General features: G+C 49.9%; 1 protein-coding gene across 1 annotated transcript in view; it reads right to left on the reverse strand.

The window, feature by feature from the left end:
- Window positions 1-1,046: 1,046 nt before the first annotated feature.
- Window positions 1,047-24,105, reverse strand: part of XYLT1 (xylosyltransferase 1) — a 292,269-nt gene continuing 269,210 nt past the window's right edge. The window contains exons 10-12 of the mRNA XM_074346282.1: window positions 19,051-19,246; window positions 13,102-13,435; window positions 1,047-7,589 (exon numbers count right to left, since the gene is read on the reverse strand). Of these exons, the coding sequence (XP_074202383.1) occupies window positions 7,267-7,589; window positions 13,102-13,435; window positions 19,051-19,246 (853 nt within the window). The 3' untranslated portion in view covers window positions 1,047-7,266. The remainder of the gene's footprint in view (window positions 7,590-13,101; window positions 13,436-19,050; window positions 19,247-24,105) is intronic.

The raw sequence follows: 24,105 nt of genomic DNA on the forward strand, positions 1-24,105 counted from the left end.
CCTTTAGAATTTTGAAAGGTGAAGTAAAGGCATTTCTGCAACTCAGCACCTGGGGATTCTCAATCCTTGGCCATGGCCTTCAGGAGTCTCTCTATAACCATTGTAATGACGCCAACTGAAGGTTGGAGAACCAGTCCTTCTGCTGATTAATGACCGTCTCACTGGTGGATGGGAAACCTTGGTGCTAGTTCTTGGTTCGATATGATGCTAATATCTCAGTGGCTTCACCCGTCTGAGTCTCTGTATCTTTACCTATGGAATGAAGGGGCTGAAATTTGGACTTTCCCAGAGGACCATCTGAGCCTGCATTTCTGGATGAATTAGTGAAGGTAAAGCTAGCCGCTGTAATTGGCACGTTTTTGCTGGCATAACACAATGCATGTCTTTCTTTTCACATCATAGTCAAGTAGGAGTGGTTGTCCATGTGGCCATCTGGGGCACAGCTCCTCCCATATTGTGACTCTGCCCTCTTTTAAGTTGGGGGAGGCTTCCAAGGAGAGCAGTAGAAAAGATAAGTTAATGAATGCCCCAGATGAAGATGATTTAAAGCATATGAGCTAGTAAATGGGGAGAGAGAGAGAGAGAAAGGGGGCTCTTGTGGGAGGCTTTATGGCCAGCCCTAGAGGTGCCTTACATCCATTCCACCCACATTCCATTGGCCAGGAGTTGGTCACCTAAGAGTGAGGAAGTGTGGGAAATATAATCTAGCCATGCAGTGAAGAGGAAAGGAAAACAGGTTTGCTGCACAACCAGTCAGCTGGGTATAGAAAATGTTTGCCACTTGAGATGGCAGTCTTCCTCACTACCCTGTACTTAACAAGGGGTTTAAAACCACGCACTTCTGCCTTAACCAGGGGCATCTTTTACAGGAGGGAGTTGCGATAATCTGATTGAGAGAGACGACAGCAGGGTTGATTAGGGAGTGTGTGCACACATCAGGTTTCCCAGGAGAGGCCCAGTTTATGCCCGTGGTCTCAGCACGAGGACAGTGCCGAGCAGAGGGGAGATGCACGGTATCACCGAAAAGCCATACACCCACTCTTCCATAAAGATGGCATTTTTTTTTTAATTTTAAAATTCTGCATCTGAAAACACAGTATGACAGAAAGCATGTATCTACACCTGCAGTGTTTTTGGTATGATACAGTATTTCATACATCCACTGTTTTCTGCAAAAATTTTTGCTTTGTCAGACAGAAACAGACTCCCCTAGACAAAAAAATACAGCTAAGGCACAATTTCGTTGTTGTTTTTCTGCTAAATGAAAAGACAGAAAAGGTGCAAAAATGGGCGCGTAGTGCAATAGTTTCGAGAATCACATTCTACCGCGAGGAAAAGCATTCGGATGATGGGAACTTTGATTACTGGTCAATTTCAGATAGTTCAATATCTCTTAAAATACTCCTTTAAATAAATAGCAAAATATCTACATCTTTCAGTGTGTGCCGTTTGAATTCTCTTTTTTTTTCTAAAACTTTATTTACAGATTCTCTTTTTTAAAATCAATACATTACAAAATAGTTCTGTACAGTTTTATGCATATTATGATCTATAACAAAATAGTTATTTTTAAAAACTATATCACCACGTGTCTCTGAAAAACAACAAAGGGGACGGTAATAACTTACTGTGAGGCCTCTAAAAAAAATATCCAAACACTACTGACAACATAATAATGTAAGAAAAAAAGATGAAAGGGCGACAAAGACGACTGCGCTCAATTCCAGTGAATTTCCTATGAAAGCCCTGGGGTTATCTTTGGCCTCCATCAGCCCTGGAGCGATGGCAGGGTAAAGGAGGGACTCTGAGAGTAGGGAGAGTGAGAACACGGCCCATCTGCTGGGAATATTTAATGCTATCACTTTCCAGGTAGGAAGGACGGAGAGAGAAATTGAGAAACTCTCCTGATTCACCCTTGAAGGAAGTATAGAAAGTCACCAAGTCTTCGGGGGAGGGGAGGGATGGAAAGCCCACGTTAGCACTCGGCCTGTAACGAAGCCAGACCATGATGGCGGCGACGGGCTCTAGGAGAGCGCCTGGGAGTCGGCTGAGTTTTCGATGAGCACCCAAGCCTTCATTTCACCCGTAGGAAACATATAAGAGTATTTTTCTTAAAGACGACACGTGTAAGCCATTTCTGTCGCATCTGCAAACTTCAGATCGGCAGCTCCCCTCTTAGGAAGGTGCCCTGAAAGCTTCAAGATGCTCTGTCTTCTCGGATGTTGGTGGAAATGGGAGGGAGAGGGCGGTCAGCTTTCCGAAAACAATTTTAAGGCCACATTTCAAAAAAGGAGAAACCTAAGGCTTTATTTGGGTGGGGAGGGAGGGATAAGGGAGTCAGAGGAGGATGAGCAATGGAGAGGATGCGGTTAGGAATGGGGGTGGCAAATGCAGACTTGCTTTCCTGTAGGCAGAGGCAGTTGGAGGGTTCCCAGCCAAGAAGAGGGGGAAGGGAGGGCCACTTTCTCCCTGCTTGGGGCTTGGCAAGAACAGAACCAAAGACAACGGGAGGGGCAGACACAGGTGGCGCATGAAAGCCCTCCTCAGTCTTAAGAGGGATCTATACAGTATCTTGTTTGCAAGGTAAAAAAAAATTATACTTCTGAGAGAGAGACAGAAAGACAGAGAGGCAGAGAGAGAGAAAGACAGAGAATTTGCATAGACTGTACATTCAGCTCAAGCAGATTTTGGACACCTTTATCCCACCCCCCCACCCCAGGTAAACATCTCAGCAGACACATGAGGTAGCGCCGGTGGTAGACCCATGGGCAAAGTAAGGAAAGTGAGGCAGAAGCGAAGAGGACAGCCCGCGAGCACGGCTTCCGAAGATGCTTCCAGGCACGTGGCAAGATGGCTGCTAAAACCTGGCATTTGGAGAAAGCTGGGCTGCTGGACACGCCACCCCCTCCCCTTGGACCCTGTCCTGGAGGTCGTCTCCTGCCACGATGGAATTCTGGAAGGTGGGGACTGGGCTGATGTGGACCTTCTTATGTCTAAGGGGCAGCTCCCGAGGTCTCCAAATTCTCCTCTGTCTTCCCTCCCACACACACTGTCTCGTGACCAGAAGAGCTGAACAAGCCAGCTTTCATGGGGTACCTCTCCTCTGGGAGACCGTTTCTTTGAGATGGGAATGATTAGTAAGAGGTCTCCCTTCCCTTCTGAGTTCAGTAGAAGTTACTGTTTTTGTCCCTTCTTAATGCCGGCTTTTCCCTCCTCCACCAGGACAACAACTAATCTTTTAAACCAACTCGCCTGAGAGCAGAGGTTGCTGGCAGTGCATGGACTAAACTGTGAAGTTTCTCTTTGCCTATATTCTGTTAAAAACAAAACAAGACAAACAGAAAAATTGACAACATTTACAAATCAGATATCCTATTAAAAGATGGATTTTGGGCTTCTCTTACCAGAAGATTCCACGGCACTGCGCCTGTATTCTCACATGCAATGACAGGCTGGAGCTGAGAAGCAGCTGCATTTTTCGTCTGGGTCATGAGCACGCCGGAGACCACAGTCCCCACTGCTCCCTATTGTCCTCTACCAACTGCTTCCCTCATCTGTGCTAGTGTCCTGGACCCCATAGACATTTGTGACCCCAGCCACTGGGTGTGGCTTCAATCTGGTGGGCCTTTACCAAGAGCTGTTTCTAGCCTATCACCCTTGGGTGCTGCTGGGGGAGCTTGTGTCCTGAGTCCCCTGTGAACTTGGCTGTAAATGGGGTCTTTGCTCCAGCACCACACCTAACAGCTACTGCTCTCCTCTCCTCTGTGCCTTTTTGGCAAAGAGATCAAGGTTCCAGCCAGGGTCCTCCTTGTCCCTGCAAACTGGAGAACCAGACGGCCCACCCCACCCGGCGTCAGCCCAGGGGAGCTGTGATCTGCTTTTTATTGGTGGGGCTTGCACGTCTTTTCTGAACTCCAATTGCATTTTAAAAGTTAAACTAACAATGGCAAATGAAGTCAGAATGACTCCTGATCGGATTAGAACAGACTTTTTCAAAAGGGTGAAGTGTGTGCACATCTTAAATTGTGACGGTCCTAGGAACTGGTCTCGTCTTCCTTAGGGACCTGCGGCCTTGCACGTGGCCCGGGAAGCGGGGCTTGGGAAGGTGGCCTCCCGAGCGTGATTTGTGCCTGGATGTCACAGGGGTGGATGGGAAATTGTACAGAGTGTCGCAGCCTATTCAGCACACTCTTCTCTCCCCAGACTGACCCCCACACCCTGCCCCTAAGCCCTCCTGAGGTCCCAGGGACCTGGTCAGGGACTCAGCCCACCGCCACTCTGCTTCTGTAACAGGTTTCCAGACACCACGTTCTCAGGCTTTTAAAACCCTCAGGCAACCACAGTTCAAGGCTGCCTGACCACTGGCCTCTAACTAATAGATTATTCTCAGGTACATTAAAAATGTGAGTTAAACTGTTTCCCCTGGGTAAACATCACCGCTGCTCAAATCATCCTGGGCTTTGTTGGGCTCCCCCCGCCCATTTTTAAACCAAATGTGCATCTTCAAAGTTATCCTCTGCTTCAAAAACAGACGACACCGAGGAACATCCCATGTGGCTATTCACTTCCCAGTCTCCTTGCGGTGAGTTGGGGAAGTGACGCCCAGGCCAGGGGAGGGGACCATCCCCGCAGTAAGCCTGCCCTGCCGTTTCTCCACTGTTCCCAGATGGAACAGGAGTCAGCAATGTCAGGGGGCGGGGGCCAGCGAGGAGCCTGCAGGCTCACAACACACACGGGGACGTGCCAGCACTGAGACCCCAAAGCCACTTCAGATGACACCGTGGCAAACGCAGAGTCCTCAGGGCTCAGCGAGGAGGGTGGAAGGGGGCTCCCCAGGCAGCTGCCACAGGCTCACGGGGACCCGGGCCAGAAGCAGAGGCTGGGGGCAGGAGGCTGAGTCACGGGCCTCTCCATCCCCACAAAGCCTGTAAAACCACGTGGAGATCACGTGGGCTTCCTGAGAAAGCCACAATGAGGCCCCTGGAAGTGCCGGGCTCACTCCTGGGCTGACCTGGCCGGGTCTGACCACCCACCCTCTTCCTAAAACAGATTTCTTCTCCTCCAGGCCTTGGAAGGAGGCTGCTCTCCCTCAGTCCTCTTGTCATGTCCATGGAGGCCCACGGTTAGACCGGCGGCGGGAGGGCAGCGATGGAGGGAGCGGGGACCCCGAGCTCTGCAGCCGGCACTGTCTCCCTCCACAAGTGGTCGGCTTGTTGTGTCCCTGTCCCTGTGCTGGGGGCAGGCAGTGGGGATGGCTCAGGACCTCCAGCACCTCGAGACCTGGAGGGCTAGGTGGGGCTCACGCCCTGCACGAGGAAAAGCGAGGCACCAATGTTCCCAAGGGCACCCTCCCTTCCGGCCAGTGGAGGGCGCTGGTTGAAGCCTTCTCCTCTTGGTGTCCAACACCCCTGCTTTCCACTGAGGACACGCAGAATGTAGGGCGGACAGAGAGAGACAGAGACAGAGAGATACAGAGCAACGGACAGAGCGAGAGAAAGACAGAAAGAGACAGACACGACGGACTGGGGGACGAGGGCGGAGGGAGCTGAAAGGCGGGGCAAGGGGGGCCTTTTGTGAATAAAGGCAGCTTCAGTTAGTAAGATAACATAATTGACAAGCTGCAAAAACAGCACCTACTAATTAGTCATTGACTAAAACATATAAATAATAAATATCTGAAGTGTCCCTTCTCTATATCCTCCATGGCCCACAGGACATCCTGCCTTGCTGGGCGGGTGGGGTGCGTCGGGGCCAACAGCTGACAGGGCACTGGGAGCAGACAGTGGTCCCTTCAAACCTGCAAGGACCTGCTCTCCACGGGAAGGACAGCGTGTGACCAGGGCTGGGACTTTTCCAAGGGAATCCTGTCCTCTGGGGGAGGGTGGGATGGGTGGAGAAGGAGGCCCCCAGGGAGGGGCTCTCTGGGTGAGCAGGGAGGCCCTCCGATGGCACATGGCAAGGAAACCCTTTGGGTTTTGAGTAACTCAAGCAATCGGAATAACACTGTCTTTTAGGTTTTAAACAACCGGATGCTTAAGCGTCCCACTTGGACGCCCCATGTCAGATGGGCCTGTTGGCACCTCGGATAAGGAAGGGCTGAACTTAAAAACCAAATCTGAAATGCTTTTTCCTGGCTGTGGAGTCTGTTCCATGTGGTCTGGTCGCTCCCAGCAGCACCAAGTGCGCGATTCTCAAAGGCTCGGCGCGCCTGGCCTCAGAACGCAGGGCTCAGGCGGGTGACGACTGCTGTGCTGTCCAGCTCAGGAGTTCTGCTCCCAGCCATCTCTATGAGTTTCACGGTCATGGTCCCCAAAGTTCCCACTGTCAAGGACCAGAGGGGCCATGGTCTTGGTCTCCCGGCCCAGGAATGGCTGGGGGGCTTGACACTCCTGATCAAAAGCATCACTGCGTTTCTACCTCGAAGGAGGGGGTGGCCTGGAGCCCAGGACGTCTGGCAGTCACACTTGGAGTGGACCTTGGCCATGGCACATCAGAAGGCTCTCCTGCTCATCTAGTTACTAAGGAGGAGGATGACTGAGCCCAAGAAGAGCTGGTGGGAAGCCTGGGACCGCCCCACATCCTGGCCTCTCCGCCGGAGCCCGCTCCCTCCCTGCGGATGGGTCCACGAGCGTGACTTTCACCACCTGTCATTTCAGGGCTGGCACGAGGGCTTGCCCGCCCAGAGGAGCAGGAAAGTGAGCCGAAGGGCAGGGCTGGAGATCAAGCCCGGCGTCTGGGCAGTGCTTCGCAAACTAGGTTTTTGCAGAGCCCTTGGGTTCTAAAGAGGTACCCTAGGAGACGCCCTTGGCAAGGAGACCACCGTGTGGGCTGAGCTCTGAGGAAGAACCTCCCGCTCAGCTTCAGCCAGAGCAGCCTGAATTTTATCTGCACCTTGAACTTCCGCCCGTGCCTTAGTAAACAAAGCTCTGCTGCTCAAAATTAAAGTTTGGGAATCACTCGTCTGGGGGGTCGGGTTACGGAAGGGGAAGACAAGGAACCTGTAGGACTTGAGGATCAACCAGAAGAGGTAAGACCACCGCGGTGCTGGGACTGGGCCAGCCACGCCCCCAGTAGCCGGTCTGCCAAATGCAGGTCATTGGCAGGACCTGCTTGGCCGCCAAACCCTTCTTCTCCACCATCCTATGACCAGCAGGAGAGCCCCTCTCACAAAAGGCGCCCCCGGGGCTAGGAGGCCAGGGTCCGGGTCCCACCGGCCCCCTGGCTGCTTTCCCTCTGAGATCTGCTGGGGCCCCCACGTGCCCAGTGCTACCTGAGCCGGCCGTCGGGTTTGACCGCCCCTAGCTCTGACTTGGGGTCGGGGCTGAAGGAGCTCCAGGCCGTCTGGCTGCAGGTCTGCATGACCGGGCAGGCGCTGGGGCCCGTGGCACAGATGTCCATGGTGGTCCACATCCCGCCCACCAGTGAGTCCAGCCAGTGCTCCAGCGCCGCGCCGGCAGACGCCGCATTCCGCCGGGCCTGCTCCACCTGGGCGGGGCTGATGGGCAGGCTGAGGACGGGGTTCAGGCTCTGGAAGCTCTGCTCCATGTAGGCGCTGCGGAGGGGCCCATTGTGCAGCCTCAGTGCTTCCTCTGAAAGCCAAAGGGAACAAGGACATCGTGAGAAGAGCCACCAACCAGACACCTGCTGTGTGCCTGGCGCCACACTGGGCAACGCGCAGCACCACTCAATTCACCGGACAATCTCACGAGGAAGTTTTCAGCAGTCCCATTGTACAGACAGAGAAACTGAGCCTGCCTTCCTACAGTTATGAGCCCACTTTGTGCGGGGGGAGGTCCATTCGTCTATTCATTCAGCACGTTTTTATGGAGCCCCTTCTATAGTCCAGACACATTCATCCAACACATATTTACTAAACATCTATTATCTGCAAGGCATTCATTCATTTATTTATTTGATAAAGACTTATTAAGTGCTAGGCTCTATTCTGTGCTGGAGCAAACCAGATGGCAGGAAGAATGCAGTCCAGTGGAGGAGGAATGATGACAATAAAAAAAGAAACAGCAAAACAAAAAAACCCAGTAAATAACAGTAAAACAATAAAAAAATAAATAAGGTCGTTCCAAAAACTGATGTGTCATGAAGGGAAAAAATGGGGTGTATTAAGTTAGAGCAGGGGTTTCATAAACTCCTGCCCTTGGATCAGATCTGGCCCACCACCTGTTGTTGTAAATAAAGTTTTATTGGAACATGGCTATGCCCATTTGTATACTTATTTTCTCTGGCTGCTTTTGTGTTACAACAGCACAGCTGAGTAGTTGAGACAGAGATTGTATCTGGCCCACAAAGCTGAAAAATGTACTATCTGGCCCTTGACAGTAAAAGCTTGCTGACCTCTGGGTTAGAGAGTGACGAGGGTGTTTATGTTAGATAGGGTGGGCAGGGGAGACCTCTCTGCACAGCTGACATCTGAGCTGAGTGCTGAGCAACGATGTGAAGGAAGAAGCCACATGCAGATCCTGAGGAAGAGAATTCCGGGGATTGGGAGCAGAGGGCACGGAGCCTCATTAGGCACCTTTCCCCAAATCACACAGGTAATGAGAGAGGGACCCAGGGTTTGCACCTGGCTCTGTGGACCTCAAAGCCTGGTGAGGAGCCTGGATCTTGGGTGCTGAACGCCCACCGTGAACTCTGTATAAGCCATGGGTTTCTGCTTTGGTCCAAGACATGGTGCGTGATGGACCACAGCAAGGAGTCCTTGGAGCAGAGTGGGGTGGGGTGGGGAGCCCAGTGGCTCTCACGACAGCTCTGCCTGGCTGAGCACCAGGGTTTCATGCAAAAGCACAGGGACGGCAGTCTGGCTGTCTGGGTGTCAACCCCCATGTCCCACATACCAGGTGCGTAACTTCTGACTTCAGAGCCTCAGTTTCCTCATCGATAAAATGGGTGGAGCACTAGTACCTTCCTCAGAGCTTTGTTTGTGATGATTACATGTGCTGACTCACGTGAGGCATTACGGGGGCATCTAGCAAGTAGTCAGAAAAGTTTAGCTAGAGTTATTATTGTTGGTATTATTCATGCACAATACACACACATGCGCACACACACACACACGCAGTAGGGCTGTTTTATCATCCCCATTTAACAGATGAGGAAACAGAAGTAACTATAGTTTGGAGACAGATCTGGAGTTAAATCCAGGACTGGCTGACTCCAGCACTTGGCACTGTGACACTCTACTCACAGTTTCATTCAGCAGCTGGAACCTAACACAATGGTTTTGTTCTTTATTTTATTTTATTTTAAGTTTTTCCACTGGGCAGTCAATCTTTTGTAGACTTGGTTTTTCCATCTGAAAAATGGGGATTCTCATCCTTGCAGTAATTAGACTCCCAGGGCTGGCAAGAGGCCCAAGTAGAAGTTCACACGCTTTGTAAACAGTAAAGTATGAAGGAGAGAGACAGTGACTCCTCCCCAGGCTTACAGGCGGGGAAGCAGGAAGTGTAGACCGTGGGGCTGAAGGAAAGAAGCTTAAAGTTCCTACTTATTGCTTATCTCACTGCCAAATACAAGAATATCTTTTTTTTTTTTTTTAAAGGCTGGCTATAAATGTGTGTAAGAACCATGCTTTTTTGCATAAAGGTGAATAAATGAGGTGACACCTGTAAAGCGTTTAGGGCTGTGCTTGCTGTATTAATATTCTCCATAAAGTTTAAAAAAAAAAAGACTGGTGAGTTGTGTGTGACCAAATCAGGTTTTGCTACAGCCGAGATCACCAGGATTAGAAGAAAGCTCCTTATAAGACGATGGAGCATTCAGATGACAATGCTTCCTGTCTGCTTGGCGGTGGCTGTCACCCTCCGTGGCAACTAGGAGAGCCTGGATAATCAGCAGGTTATTTCCTAATATGTGTGTTCCTGAGTGAGGAAGAAAGACCGTATTTATGTCTTCCCTTATAAAAGCGATGAGAAAACTAGTTGAATTACAAATATGCCTTGACTGACACAGACCAGAAAGTCATCCCTTCGGTTCCCAATGCCCCAGGAGGCTGAGGGGCTGGGCTCTGTGGTTCGGAGGGGGACAGATGGGAGCCAGCGGAGCTGCGTGCACGGAGCACCCGTCCTGTCCTGCTATATCTATCAGAGCTTCCCTCCTCCAGGTGAGTTGGGGCTGTGTTTGTAAATCGGCCCTGGCCCACCTCTCCCTGGTGCCCAGCCCGGTGGGGGCAGCTCCTGTGTCATTTTTCACGAGACCAGCAAGTCTCTTCCCAGCACGTTCTGATTTCCCGACCACAGCCTCTCAATGTCTCCATCTCTGCTGAGAAGAGAAGCCAGGGAGCCGGGAGACACCCAAACTGAGAAAAGGCAGGACATGCAAAGTGAAAGGAACAATTAACAAATATTTGAACACCGGGAACCAAATATTGTGGTTGATGCAGAAAACCCTTATGAAAAACGAGGTTAATGTGGGAAACGCTGTTACTGCATCAGCCCGCGACGCTCGCCTCTGTAATTAAATTTTCCTCAATTCCACCTCATCAGATTTCTTGAGATTACCAGGGATGCATCAATAGCAAATTACTCTTGATGAATCATTTTACAAATTGCATTGCTCCCACCTTCGTGTTCGCTGTCACTGGAACATCGTTAACAGATACGATTACCGACGACGGATAGTGGTGGGGGATGGGGGCTGCGCCCAGTGGCTGATTCTGGGCATCGGCGGGAAGAGCCTTGCTGTCCTCAGAAACCCCAGGAGAAAAAGACTGGAGAAATCAGGACCCCGTGAATGGCCCTGGCGCTATTTTACTGGGATGGGGATGGATTCAGGGCCACTGTTGTGCTGTCCAACAGGTGTATCTGAGGCTAAGAGGGACCTCTCCTCCATGTCTGGCTTTGGGAACCCTTAGGGATGCTAAGGATGTGAACCTAACCAGGGGGACGCTTGAGGACCCTAAGTGGGGGGCTCTGGCCTGGCTGGTCCTGGAGGGGCTGTCTTTTGCCTGTTTCATGGGGGAGTGGAGCAGCAGACGTCCATAAGGTCCACGTCTTTCTGTTTGCTCAGCATAGAAACTTTGCAGAAGTCGACAGAAGTCACATCAACACTCCTGTCTGAGAATTCCAGGACTCCCTGTTCCCCCATATCTGTGTCCTCCTCTCCTGGTGTCACTGGCTAAATGGCACAGCCCAGAGCTCTTTTTAGCTAACAGGGGCTGTAATGAGTTTCTGGCTTCTGGGTTTGTGATCTGTTAAATGGAAATGAATAATTTCAAACACTGAGAGACCTGGAAATCCTGTTTTCTAGGAATCTGTTTTATGGATGTATCTTCACGGCCACATACTATGTTAGGTTCAACAATCTTCTCTGCAGCCTTCTCTGTTACAACAACAACAAAAGAAGCTATGTGTCCATGAAGGAGGGGACAGATAGGTTCTGGGTCCTTAACCCAGTGGAATAGCAGGCAGCTAGTAACTTCATATACACTGACTTGGAAAGAGAAAAAAATCAAGTTTCACACAAAGTATACCATCTTGTCTTTGTGATTTTTGTTGTGTGATTATGTTAATACTTTAAAAGCAGTGAGAAACCTTTAGAAGGATGCACGCCAAACTCTTGGCAGTGGTCCCTCCTGGAGGTAAGACTGAACAGGGAGGAAGATGCTGCCTGTGATAAAAGAAAGAGGAGAGGAGGAAATAGAAAAATAAAATAAATATTTTTGGATTAAAAAAAATAAAGAAAAAAGGCAGGCATGCTAGAGTCTGCCATCTCTCTCCCTATCCCCTCACACCCCATGGAAATCACCATCCTGAAACCCGTGCTGATAATTCTCTTCATGTCTTCACAGCTTTCCACTGACATGTGAATCCTGAAATAGTACATTGTTGGCCCGGCTTGTGTTTGGACTTTAAATCCATGCACCGTAATTATGACATTTCCCCCTCAACGTGAGGTTTTAGAGACCCATCTAGATCTGCACACGGATGCAGCGCTGCTGTGCTGATGCGCCCTGCTGCACAGAACTCCGCTGTCTGAACAGACCACACCGCTTGTCCATCGAACGCTGGACGTTCGGCTTGGCGCTACTGTGAACAGCTGTGCTGTATTTCCACGCAAGTTCCTAGGGCCCGGACCTCGGGGTGGAATTTCCGTGTGCCAGGGTTGTGTATGCGTTCATCTCCCCCTGGAAAAGCTAAACCGTTTTCCAAACTCATTTTATGCCTTCGTTCTCCCACGAGCGCTAGACCAAGGGTCATCCTTCTGCAACCTGACCATCAGGTGATGCTGTCTCACCTTCAAACACGTCTCCCAACATGATGGATGTGAAGGAGCATCTCTTTTTGCTTTTAATTTGCCTTTGTCTCACTTGAATAATGAATAATGAGGTGGAGCATCTTTTTTTAGGTGTGGGGGCCATTTATGCTCTCCCTCTTTTTCTTTTTAAATATCAGAGATTGGCAATCTTTTCTATAAAGGACCAGACCGTAAGTGCTTTTGGTTCTGTGAGCAACTACTGGACGCTGCTGTTGTGGCCTCAGACTCAATATGTAAATGAATGAATGACTGTGACTGTGTTTCAATGAAACTTTCTTTACAAAAACAGGGACTGGGCTGGATTTGTCCTGTGGCTTAAAGTTTGCTCTGATTTATGGGATTTCTGAATCTGAGATCCCTTTGTATATTCTGAATATGAGTACTTTTTTTGAATGTGTGGCAAATATTTTCCACTAGCATGTGAGATGGCTTTTTACCTAGTCTATCCTGGTTTTGATGAACAGGATTCCTATTATAGTGATTTCTTTTTAAAAAGTGAATAAGATTTGTTGAAACTCTGTACCAGCCTGGGTTTACTTCCCATCTGTCCTAAATATGATCAGGGCCTTCTGGAAGTCCAGTGGGAGAGCGTCTGACGCACAGGTATCTAATATAGAGACAGAGGACATCACTCAGTGTGCAGGGACAGGAAGAAAGTTAGAAGGTTCTCCATGACAAATGAGCAGGCAAAAAAGTCCCGAGAGCAGAGAGCACTGTTCTCGAACTTGGTCCACATGCCCCAGCTCTGAGCAGCACCGCCTGCCCAGGTGAAGGACCCACGAGGCTCCAGGGATGGAATATTCACCCTGCGGAGACACTGGGCATACTCACCTGGCTTGATGGGCTGCCTGTTTGAGAAGGTCAGAGGCGCGACGAGGAACTTGGTTTCTGCGACTGGCACCCAGTGGTGGAGAATTTTCACTGTCCAGACCCCGGGCCTCAGGGGCAAGTTCAAAGGAGGCTTGTAGTGGGTGAATTCGGCAGTGGACTCAATCAGGATGTCGTAGGTGGCTGCGATGATGTTGACAGGATCCACCCAGATGATGGTCACGGTCACGTTGGGGCCCTTCCCCCATTTCTGCATGCCCACCGGCTCGTCCATGGGCCCCAGGAGACCCCCAAAGTTGCGGAAGAGCCGCTCCTTGGCATCCCACTCAGTGCCAACCTGAAACAGAGGAAAGAGGCCTGAAATTGCTGGAACTGAACGAGGGTGCTGGGTCCCAGGAAGGCCTAGGACCCTGCTGTTTGGGCTGCATACACCCATTTTACAGATGAGGAAACTGAGGCTCCAATTAAGTTACTTGCTCAGTCACTTAATGCTGGACAGGCAGTAAGCAGAAGATCTGGGATTTGAACTTGAAAGATTACGACGCCCAGGGTTCATTTCACTAAACCTTTGGGCCTGCAGTTCCCGGTATGTAGTATGTGCTTTGGAAAAACAATGTGCATGGAATGAATGAACGCCCATCTGCAGGCCATTCCAAGGAGACCTACACCCTGCCTCTCAACAGGTATGGCTGGTTCCCACTTTGGTCATTAGTTTTGCAGGTCACGTGCCTCCTTTTACTGTAATTGTTCTGAACAAGAGAGGAGCCCAGGTTGTGGAGCTGCCCTAGGAAAAGGAAGGGTCCCTCAGCATGGCTTAGCATTTGCAGGAGCTCCAATGTTCAGATAGCTTTGGCTTCCCTAAAGCTTTGTGAGCTGGGCCCTGTGGCTGGAAGATGGTGGTACGACCCAGCCTTCCTGCCAGCCAGCGGGGTGGGTGTATGGCTTGGACCCACCAGAAACCTCCTCTTGGCTTCCCTCCTTCCCCCTTTGCTGCCAGCAATTTCTACTCCAGCCAGTAACCAGAAAGACCTGGTGAAGTGTCCTCTCGGTGCTCAAATCCCCGTGGCTGGTCCCCTGCTGATTCCCGGTGCCCAGCACCACACCTGCCACACAGTCAGCGCTCCATCAATCACTTGTCGAATGGACGTGTGAGTGACTTGGCAAGAAAAACGAATTAACTACGTAGATCCCTGATACTGAGCTCTGCTGCTCATTCAAGTCAGATTAAATCGGGGGGGGGGGGTCTTCCCTCCCCAGGAGGTTTAAGTTAATGTTCTGAAGACACAGCGTGTGGGGGCCTGGTAGCAGGTGATAAGTACACTCTGAGACCGTTTCACGACCAGCGTCTGTGGGGGTGTGTGTGTGTGTGTGTGCGCAGGTCGGGTGCAGGTGTGGGTCCACACGTCTACACCCTGAGAAGACGTCACATGCGCAGTGCACACACGAGCTGGTTGACTTTCTCGTTGTTCCTGCCTTGAGTTATTATGTCCATTCTTCACCCAGGACACAAGGCCCCATGGCTAATATTTACTGAGAGCTCACAGTGCGCCGGGCCTAAGGCTAAGCGCTTGGATGCACTGATTTGCTTACCATTCCCAACTCCTTCACGGGGGCACCCTTGACAGAAGCCTTACTTCACACACGGCTCAGAGCAGTCGGATGGCTCAGCGAGGGGGACCCGGGAGGCCCGACCCCGGAGGCTGGGTTCTTACTCACTCTTCTATATATTGCCTCCCCTTCACTCATTCATTCATCCACTCACACACTCATTCATGCATTCATTCATTCATCCAACACCTATGTGCCGAGTGCCTACCACCTACCCGGGGTGGTTAGTTATACATGCATGTTCACAGGCTCACAGCCGGCTTTAAGCTCCTGTCTTTAGGCCAGAGCCAAGACTGGCACAGAGAAGCTGTCCAAAGGGCAGCGAGGGGAGCCATGCTGGGACAGAGGCCGCCGTCCCTCCCAGACTCGTGAGATCTTGGCTTTTTCTGCCTCCCTGCGCCTCAGCAGTGACTGGCTCCTCCTTGAAGACCTCTGGGGCCTAGCACAGCAGCTGGAACCCAGTTGAAATTAAAACAACACTGTTAGTGGAGGAGATAAATGAATGAGTGGGCAGGACTTGAACCAGGCCTCCAAGTCTTAGACATTTTTGTAGAGAAACCCAACTTTGCTACCTCACTCCGTTCAGTTCTTCCAAGCCCCTTCTCATCGTTCATGAGTCCATTCTCTCCCCAGATCCTGCGCGGTCTGGCCCACCCTGGATGGACTCCAGCCTTACCTCCATCCCTCTGCCTGCCCTCCACCCACCCTGCTCCAGGCCACCCTGGAGCACTCTCGGCGCCTCTGCCCCTGATCCCGCAGCCTGGCCTGGCCCTCTCTTGGTCACTCTTCTACCCTCCCCTCCTCCTGGTCGGCTGGTCATCCAGCTCTCAGCCCAGGCGTCACCTCTAGTTGGGAGGTGCCCCGATGTGTAACTGCCCACTGTAGCTTTTTATTTCTTTCTTTATTTTTGCCCAGTACCACACCTTCTACTTTACGTGTTTCTCCCTGCAGCTCAAGACTGTCGACTCCACGAAGGCAGGGACTACATCTGGCTTGTCCACCGATATGTCTCCAGTGCCTAAAACAGTGCTGAGCACATAGTAGGTGCTCCATATCTATCTGTCCATTCTATCTCCCTACTGACCTACCCATCCATCCATCATGCATCTACGTCAGGAATGGTTGGGGCCAAGCACATGGATAAATAGATTTAATGCTCACAAAACCACTTTGGGGTCCTACCTAAGGAAGGGGGTTTTGACCAGTCAAGCAGCTGTGGGGACACTCCAGAATATCATCCTTGGATCCCTCAAAGGAAGGGGGTGAATAATTCTCCTAAGTCTGATTTCTAAAATGAAGACAACCTGGGCCAAAGAGATGCAGAGCGGCTGATAGTGGGAAACCTGAATTTGTTTCTAAACCGAGGAGGGGAGGCGAGAGTCAGCTGCTGCCTCCAGACACGAGGGGAAGTGGGGCTGCCTGAGAGGGAGCCCTGCTGCTGTCACTTCCTCTGTGGCCTTCAGGACCTTCTCACCCAGCCTCACTGTGGGAGTCTGCTGCCATTCACCACAAAGTCACCCACTACTCAAATTTAAGTACTGTTGAAGTTCAAGCTCAATATACTGCTCCTTTGCTTCAAACCCACCAAGGCTCCCCTCTGCACCTAAAATGCAATTTAACTTCTTTCCAGGGCCTGTGAGACCCCTTGTGATCTGTTCCCTGTCTCCTCTGAGAACTTCCTCCCACTATTTTCCTCTTGTTTATTGGCCACACTGGGCTTGCTGCTCCTTGAGTGTGCCAAGCGCCTTCCACAAGCCTCAGGGCCTTTGCACGTGCTCTCCTACTAGATGATCTGAGAATGTTCTAGATCTCCCCACCACTGGTTTTACAAGTTTCAACTCTAAAGTTATCTCATTAGAAAAGCCTTCTTGAATTGTTTCATCAAAAGTCATTTCTGGGGGAGGGAGGGGGGAGGGTATATCCCCAGGGTTCAATCCCCAGGACCTCCATTTTAAACAAGCAAACAAACCTAATCACCCCCCCCGCCCCCGCCAAATGTCCCCACTAGCCTCTCAAGTTCTCAGGAATCACAAATGAAGTTTGAAGTTTTATTTTCTTTATAATACTTGTCATTAACTGGAAAGTTTTTGCTTGTTTATGTCCTCATTCATTGGCTGGCTGCCCCACTAGACTGCAATTCCACGACACCAAAGGTCTGATCTGTCCGGTTCACTGCTGCCCCTCCCGCACCTCGGTTATGGCAGGACCTCAGTGGCTGCCTCCTGGAGAAGTGGCATCTTTTCCCCAAGTCACTACTGTCTGAGCTGGTCAATGACACTGGTGCCTGCTGGGAGTCAGGCACGGTGCAAACCCCAGAACTGTGCCAGCCCAACGGAGATTCTCAGCAGCCCCCAGGGTGGCCCTGCAGTTCATTCCTTCCTTCTTACCCAATTTTACACCATTTGCCTTAAAACTAAGGTTTTAGAAAAAAAATTCAAAATACATGTCTCAGGGCTCCCTGCATCACATGCTGTTACTCTGCCAGAGATCTGGGTGGTTCCCACACAAAGGGTACCAGAGCTAGAGCAGAAACCCTCACAAATCACTAGCCACAGAGTGACCAACATTTGTCACTGCCACAAGTGCCCAGTTACCCAACGGCAGGCTGATAAACAGCGAGAGACCAGCCACCAGGCATCCATCTCATTAATGGGACATTAATGTCTTCAGTTGGCCACTGGGGTCCCCAGAGCACAGAATCCAACTGGGGCAGCATCTAATTGCCCCCTGATACCAGTAATTTATGGAGTGGGTGTCCATGACAGCTTAGATCCAGCCAGTCCATTTGGAGCTTTAATTTAAAATGGCAGCTTAACAAGAAACTTCCACCCATGCCTGTTCAGTGCCCACCCGGTAGGGCACAGGTCAGCCAGGTGGGGCCATAGGGGCTGTAAAAGGACCAGCAAGAAATATGGAAAAAGGCCAGAACACTTCCTCCCACCCTCTCCCAGCCCTCAAGATTCTCCATATTCTAAAACCGGACTCCCCATCCCAACCCTGAAGCTAAACTCACTGGAAATACTTCACCCCAGGGGTGAAGCACCTCTTTAGCTACTTGCTGCTGGGGAAGGCAGAACTCTGGTGCTGGAGCTTTGTGTGGGCAACGCTCAGCAAGCTTGACCACACCTCCCCTTCCTCCCTGCATCACTATCCAAGCGCGTACACTCCTTCATTCAGAAATCTTATTCAGCATCAACAAATGCTGTGTTCTCTTCTGTGCGCTAGGATACAGCAGTGAGCGAGCGTGCCAGTCTCATTTCTCCTGCAGACAATCACCAAGCGATCAGAGAAATCAACAAGATCATTTGAGACGGTAAATGCTAAGGGAAAAAATAAAATAGGGATGTGTCGGGTGGAGAAGGTAGTTATTGTGGCATAAATGGCTGGGCATGGAAAGCTTCCCTGAAGGTGCGCCATTTAGATTTAGATCTGAATGACAAAATAAAAAAAAGGTGAAAAGCTGGGGAAGAACATTCTAGGCAGGATGTTGAGGGCATGCCACACGTGAGGCAGGAAGGAACTTGGTACGTTTGACAAAGACACAGGAAGTGCGAGCGGGGAGGAGGTGGTACTGGGTGAGGCTGGAGCAGCAGATGGAGGCCAGATCACGTAGGGCCTCACAGGTCTGGAGGTAGGACCGATGTAACAAGGCTGGTGCCAGGAGAATCCACCTCCTCAGGCAGAAAAAATAACTAAAAGCTGATGCTGTCCTGGGGAGGTGGGACCTGGATCCCGTGGACCCATGCATCCATTCACCAGTCTATCTGTCTGTCCACTGACATGGCTGTCCATCCATCTATGCATCCATTCATCCACTCATCTGGTCAACGACTGATCTGGTGCTTACTTTGAGTTTATCTCTGTGCTAGAAACTGGGGAGACAAAAGCACAATTAAGCATGGGATTTGTAGCCTCAGAGACCTGGGTTAAATGTTGAGCTCTTCCACCTCCTAGCTATGATCCAGAAAATCATTAGGCCTCACTTTTTCAACCTGTAAAATGGGACTAAGGCCATAACTCCATTAGGAAACTGGTTTGTTATTAGTTTATGACTAACACATGTTTAGGAGGAATTACTGATTAGGATAAAAAATTAAAAGGAATAGAAGTTCTACTATAAAAATGTAGTCAGCCTCCAGGCTGGTTGGTGTGTGGGTATTGACTTCCCTACTCTCTCCTTCCTTCTGCTGTTTAAGATGCTGGGAGTGGCACAGGGCAAGCATATCTTTGAGGATCTTCAAGTCTCCTTCTCCCCCGTCTCCAGCTACAAGGGTCAGAGCGTGAAAAGATCCCAGCAAGGCGGCTGCCAGAGGCGACAAAGTGTGACAGTCTCTGGGCTCTTACCTCAGAAAACTGAAGCCTCCCAAAGTCGCTGGGTGGGCTTGCGATCTTGAAGACCTTCTTTGGCATCACCCACGTCTCCAGGGTCTCGAGTTTGCTCACGGCTAGATTGGTCGCATGATGCTTGATCAGAAAGCCCTGGAAACGGTCAGCAAGGAAGTAGATGTGGACAGAAGCTGGGTGGCCCATTGGATAGTACCTGAAAAACACACTCAGTGTCACACAGGCTCACCGGTCAGGGCCGGACATGTGTCTGATCAACGGGGCTCCCCATCCATCAGGCTGAGCCTGTTGCTACAATTTTACACAGTGCTCGCCATATTCTTGAAGGCTGCTCCCCGTCTTTCTCTGATCTCAATAACTTATTAACAATAACTTTTTTGTTGATCATAAACGTAAAACACACTGATTGTATGAGGGCACAATCAAGGAAGTAAAAATTACTGCGTGTGATGCTTCTTTCCATAGATGATGATGTGAATTCACAGATATTCATTGATTCTCTCGTGCCAGGTACCGGGGAGCGACAATGGTGTACACACAGGGCCATCATAACGTACTTCCTTTCAGCCTTATTTTCTAGGCATATATTTGCAAAATCTTACGTAGTCGGGATCATAATACACACACTATATCCTGCTTTTGCTTCATAGCATTTCTTGAGCATTAGCACATGCCTTTCAAAGTCTCTGAAAACATGATGTGTGTGTGTGTGCATGTATACATTGTTCCATTGTAATGGAATATCACAATATGGAAATATCGTACCAAAACATGTTATTATTATAGAAGTTCCCCATCACTGGGGGGTCCAACTAGTTTCTAATTTTTTTTTGTTGTTCTAAACAATGCTGCATTAACCATCCTTGAGCAAAGATGTTTTTTGGAACATTTCTCGCTCTCTCTCTCTCTAATCTCCAAGGGGCTCTCTATGTCTGCTGCCCAAGTTTATCACAAAGGTGGTACTGATTTACACCCTCCCTGTCCTTGTCACCAATGGCACTGGGTATTATCCTTAAAAATGCCTGCCAGTCTGAGATAAATACATACATACACAAACAGGCAGCTGGTTTCAAGATGCGCGTCTTAGATCCACAAAGGCTTCTGGCTGAAAGGGGCAGGGAAGCTAAGCAAAGATGCCCAGAGGAGAGGGGAACAGAGAGAGAAGGAGGGAGGAGCATGCACCCAGCTCTTTGTCGTTCCTACTTGTAAGATGAAAAGCGGCCGGTTCCGCAGTGTGTTAACCGCACAGCACTTAGTGGGCGCGTGGCCCCTTGACAACAGCCCTCCACAAATCACGGTCCCCGCGCAGCATTCCCTCCCCCGGCCCTGCTCGGGACTTTACGTCTTTATGCCCAATGGTAATGGTTAGGGAAGCTGCCTTCCTGTGTCACCCTGAAGCCACTGCCTTGTTATTGCGATGCCTCCGGAGCTCTGGGGAAAAAAACCATCTTCAGATTGCTGGCTGGGCATTCCCTGTCCATGCGAGTCCACTTGGGTCTGGACTTTGGGAGCAGAAAACCTTCCCTCTGGACTGTGCTGCAGACCTTGCCGCGATGACAGAATGTCCTACGCCAGCGCCGTCCAGCTCAGTAGCCCCAACCACTTGTGACGATCAAGCCCTTGAATTGTGGCTGGTGTGACTGAGGAACTGCATTTTTAATTTTAGTTAATTTAAACTTAGATGCCTCTCTGTGGCTAGTGGCAACTGTGGACGGCAGATATGGAGTCGTGGGAGAGTCCTGAGGTTGTCTGCAGTCATGTCCCCAGTTTGTCCCCTCTCCTGTCTTTCTCATGTGATTTTGTGGGTTTCCTTGCAGTGATGAAGTGAGTCTATTCCCCTCTCTTGAATCTGCCTGGGCCAGCAGAGGAAGGGGTGTCATGCCAGTTCTGAATCAGAGCGCCAGGAGGCTTTGCACCTTTCCACTAGCCTCTTGCTCTTTCATGCTCACCGTGAGAGCACGCCTAGGCTGGCCTGCTGGGGGAGGAGACACTTGGAGCAGAGCTGAGCCACCCAAGGTGTCCCAGCCAGAGCCATCCTAGATCTGCCAACAGCTCCCAGCCGAGAGCAACAGAGCCCCTCTCCTGACCTGCCGCTGGCTGCAGTTGCGGGAGAGATACTGGCGGAGACCAGGAAAACTGCCCGGCTCACCTGCAAACTTGAAGGCTATGTACATGCTTATTGTTTCAAAACACTGATTTGGGACTCGTTTGTTACGTGGCATTATTGCAATAGATTCATGATACACTGTCAGTGTTTATTCTGTAAGGTGGGTGGACTAGCGACAGTGGAAGAAGAGCAGGAGAGAGGGTTGTCACGGGAGTCAAAAGAAGAAAGTGTTTCCAGAAGGGGGCGGTCAGTTGTATGGGGTGCTTGTAAACAAGGGACGGTCACATGCTCTAGAAATTGAGGAGTGCATCCTGGGTGGCTTACTCTCCCACACCTTCTCTGAAGAAATCCTGTTTTCTCCACCTGAATCCATCCCCTACTGTCCTGTGCACTGCCAGCGTCCTGGTCCAGCTGCCAGCAGGCCTTCCCTGGACCCTTGCAGGAGCTTCCTTACTTGTCTCCCTCCTAGTGTGTCTGCTGTAACCCAGTCTCATAGCAGTCATCGTCCCTTGCCGAAACACCACGAGGGGCTTTGCTTATGTTTGGATAAAGTCCAAACTCGTTACCTGGTCTACAAAGTCCCGCCTCTTTCTTTAGCCTCATTTTGTTTCCCTCTGTCCCAGCCCACCACTTTCCAGCCGCATGGACCTTACTTTAAATTCCTCAACATGCTAAACTCATTTCCACCTCAGGGCCTTTGCACGGGACAGTCTCTCTGCTGGGAAGGCTCTTTCCCCCTTAGGACTGCATGGTTGGCTCATCTTATCATTTTGCTAAATGTTACCACCGCAGAGAGATCTTCCCTGACCACTGAATCTGAAGTCACCAACTCACTGCTTTCACATGACTTTACATTCTCAGTAGAACACTGATCTCTGTTGATCTTTTGTTCTTGTTTATGTGTGCTGGGATACTGTCTGCCTTCATAGTAGAATGGGAGGGCCTTGAGCTTGGGGACTGGACTGTCTGGGTTATGGCTGAGTGCCCAGTGCCGAGCCTGACGCATGGCAGATGCTCAATCATTACTTACTGTTTGAGTGAAAATTCTAGAAGGATTTTCCCTTGAACCCTTTGCTTCTAAGGTCCATCTAGGGAACCTGTAACCCCCAACTGGACACAAAGCCGTCTGGTACCTTCTCTTGACTGTATACGGTAATTAAGTGATTAAAACTCAGAGGAGAGTTGTAACTAGAGGTAATACACTAGGACCTAAAGAATGCCTCAGATGCATTCCCTTGGCCCAGAGGTATTTTTATTTCTTATTTAAATGAGGTGAGCATTAAAAATATTAGGAGGTTCACACAAAAATATGGATTTCTCATTCGTCTTGAAAAATTAGGAGATGTGATTGGCAACTCCAAGTCTACACTCTCAAGGGCAAGGATGTGCTGGAGTTAGGCACCAGGGCCCTGGGGGTTCCAGGTCCACACGGTCAGCCCACCCTGCGCTGAGGACACATGCTTCCTGCCTGGCCCTGGAGGGCATTTGAATTTGAGGACCCATAATAAAATACTGACATCCTTATTTCTGCATGGTGGCTCACAAGCAAACTTTTACTTTCTTGTTCTCTCAATCTGCCATTTTGAAATTTTCCGCAATCAACAAGTGTTATTTTATAATAAGAAAAAAAATCAATAAACATTTTAGACTAGAAAAACACAATTTGCATGAAATGCCCAGAAAAAGTGGAACTCTTGAATTAAGTTTTCACTTGCTGTTTCCCCAGATAGCCCGGGGGCAGGAATTCACTCTCTTTTGCCTTTTGGGATAAGGGTCCTTTGTCCTGATTTATTTGCAGGCCTATATTCATAAATATATTGGCTTTGCCCACAGCGAGGCACAATGGTTCCATTATAATAAAAAATGAGATAGAAGCCAGAGGAGCCGAGGCCCGAGGCAACTTGATGGCTCGCTTAATCCCAAACCAAATGCCAGGAGGAACTCTCAACAACCGTAAATCCACTGGAGGTGTCTTTTGAAATTTCATATCAGATTATTTACCAAATAAATTCTATGACGTCTGGGATTAAAACTACTCTTGAAGAGAATTCTCCTCCTAAGTGTCGGGCACTGTGCTGTCTACTGGGGACACGTACTGTGGTTCCTCAGGCAGGGACTCCGCTGCCCTGACTAGCAGGAGAGAAAGTCAAGCCACCGATGACCCGGACCCAAGGCGCTGCTGCTACGCGCAACGGGAGTGCTGGAGGCAAGTCTGCTTCCGGCTTTGGAGAGGCGTGGGGTGGGCAAGCGGGGGCGGGGCGGGGGGGGCTCTGAATAAGCATCACAGGGGATGTGGCACTTGAGATGACCCTTGGCGCTTGGGAAAAGGTAGACTGTGCAGGGACAGCAGGGGCGGTCCGCAAAGGAGGCGATGGAAGAGGAAGTGATGACTAGTTCACAGAATCAGGGACGGAGCGTGGAGCTCACATAGTCAGTTCCCCACTGGCTGTTTCTGGCAGCTTAACTAATAATGGCAACTATAAAATGGAAAAGAAACTGAAAAAATATATACACACACACATATATATATATATATATGTACAACTGAATCGCTTTGCTGTGTGCAGAAAACTAACATTGTAAATCAACTACACTTCAATAAAAAATAAGGATAAAAATACCAAAAAAAAAAAAACAAACCCATAACAAACAAAAAAATCAACAACAAAAAATAATAATGGCAACTAAGATACCAACGATGGCAGGGACATTTACTGAGCACTTCATATGTGAAATACTAATAAGACACAACTCATAAGGCAGTTTTGGAGGAGTACCCTCTTTAAACCTCACAACACCATATGCTGTTAGACTTATCATTATTCCCATTTTCCAGATGAGGAAGCTGAGGCTCAGAGAGATTAACGACTTGCCCAAGGTCAACAGCTGGTAAGTAGAGTGCAGTTCAAAGTGCAGGTCCTGAGTTCAAACACGGGTCTCCCTTTAAA

This window comes from Camelus bactrianus, chromosome 18, assembly GCF_048773025.1.
Source record: "Camelus bactrianus isolate YW-2024 breed Bactrian camel chromosome 18, ASM4877302v1, whole genome shotgun sequence".
Classification (NCBI taxonomy): domain Eukaryota; kingdom Metazoa; phylum Chordata; class Mammalia; order Artiodactyla; family Camelidae; genus Camelus; species Camelus bactrianus.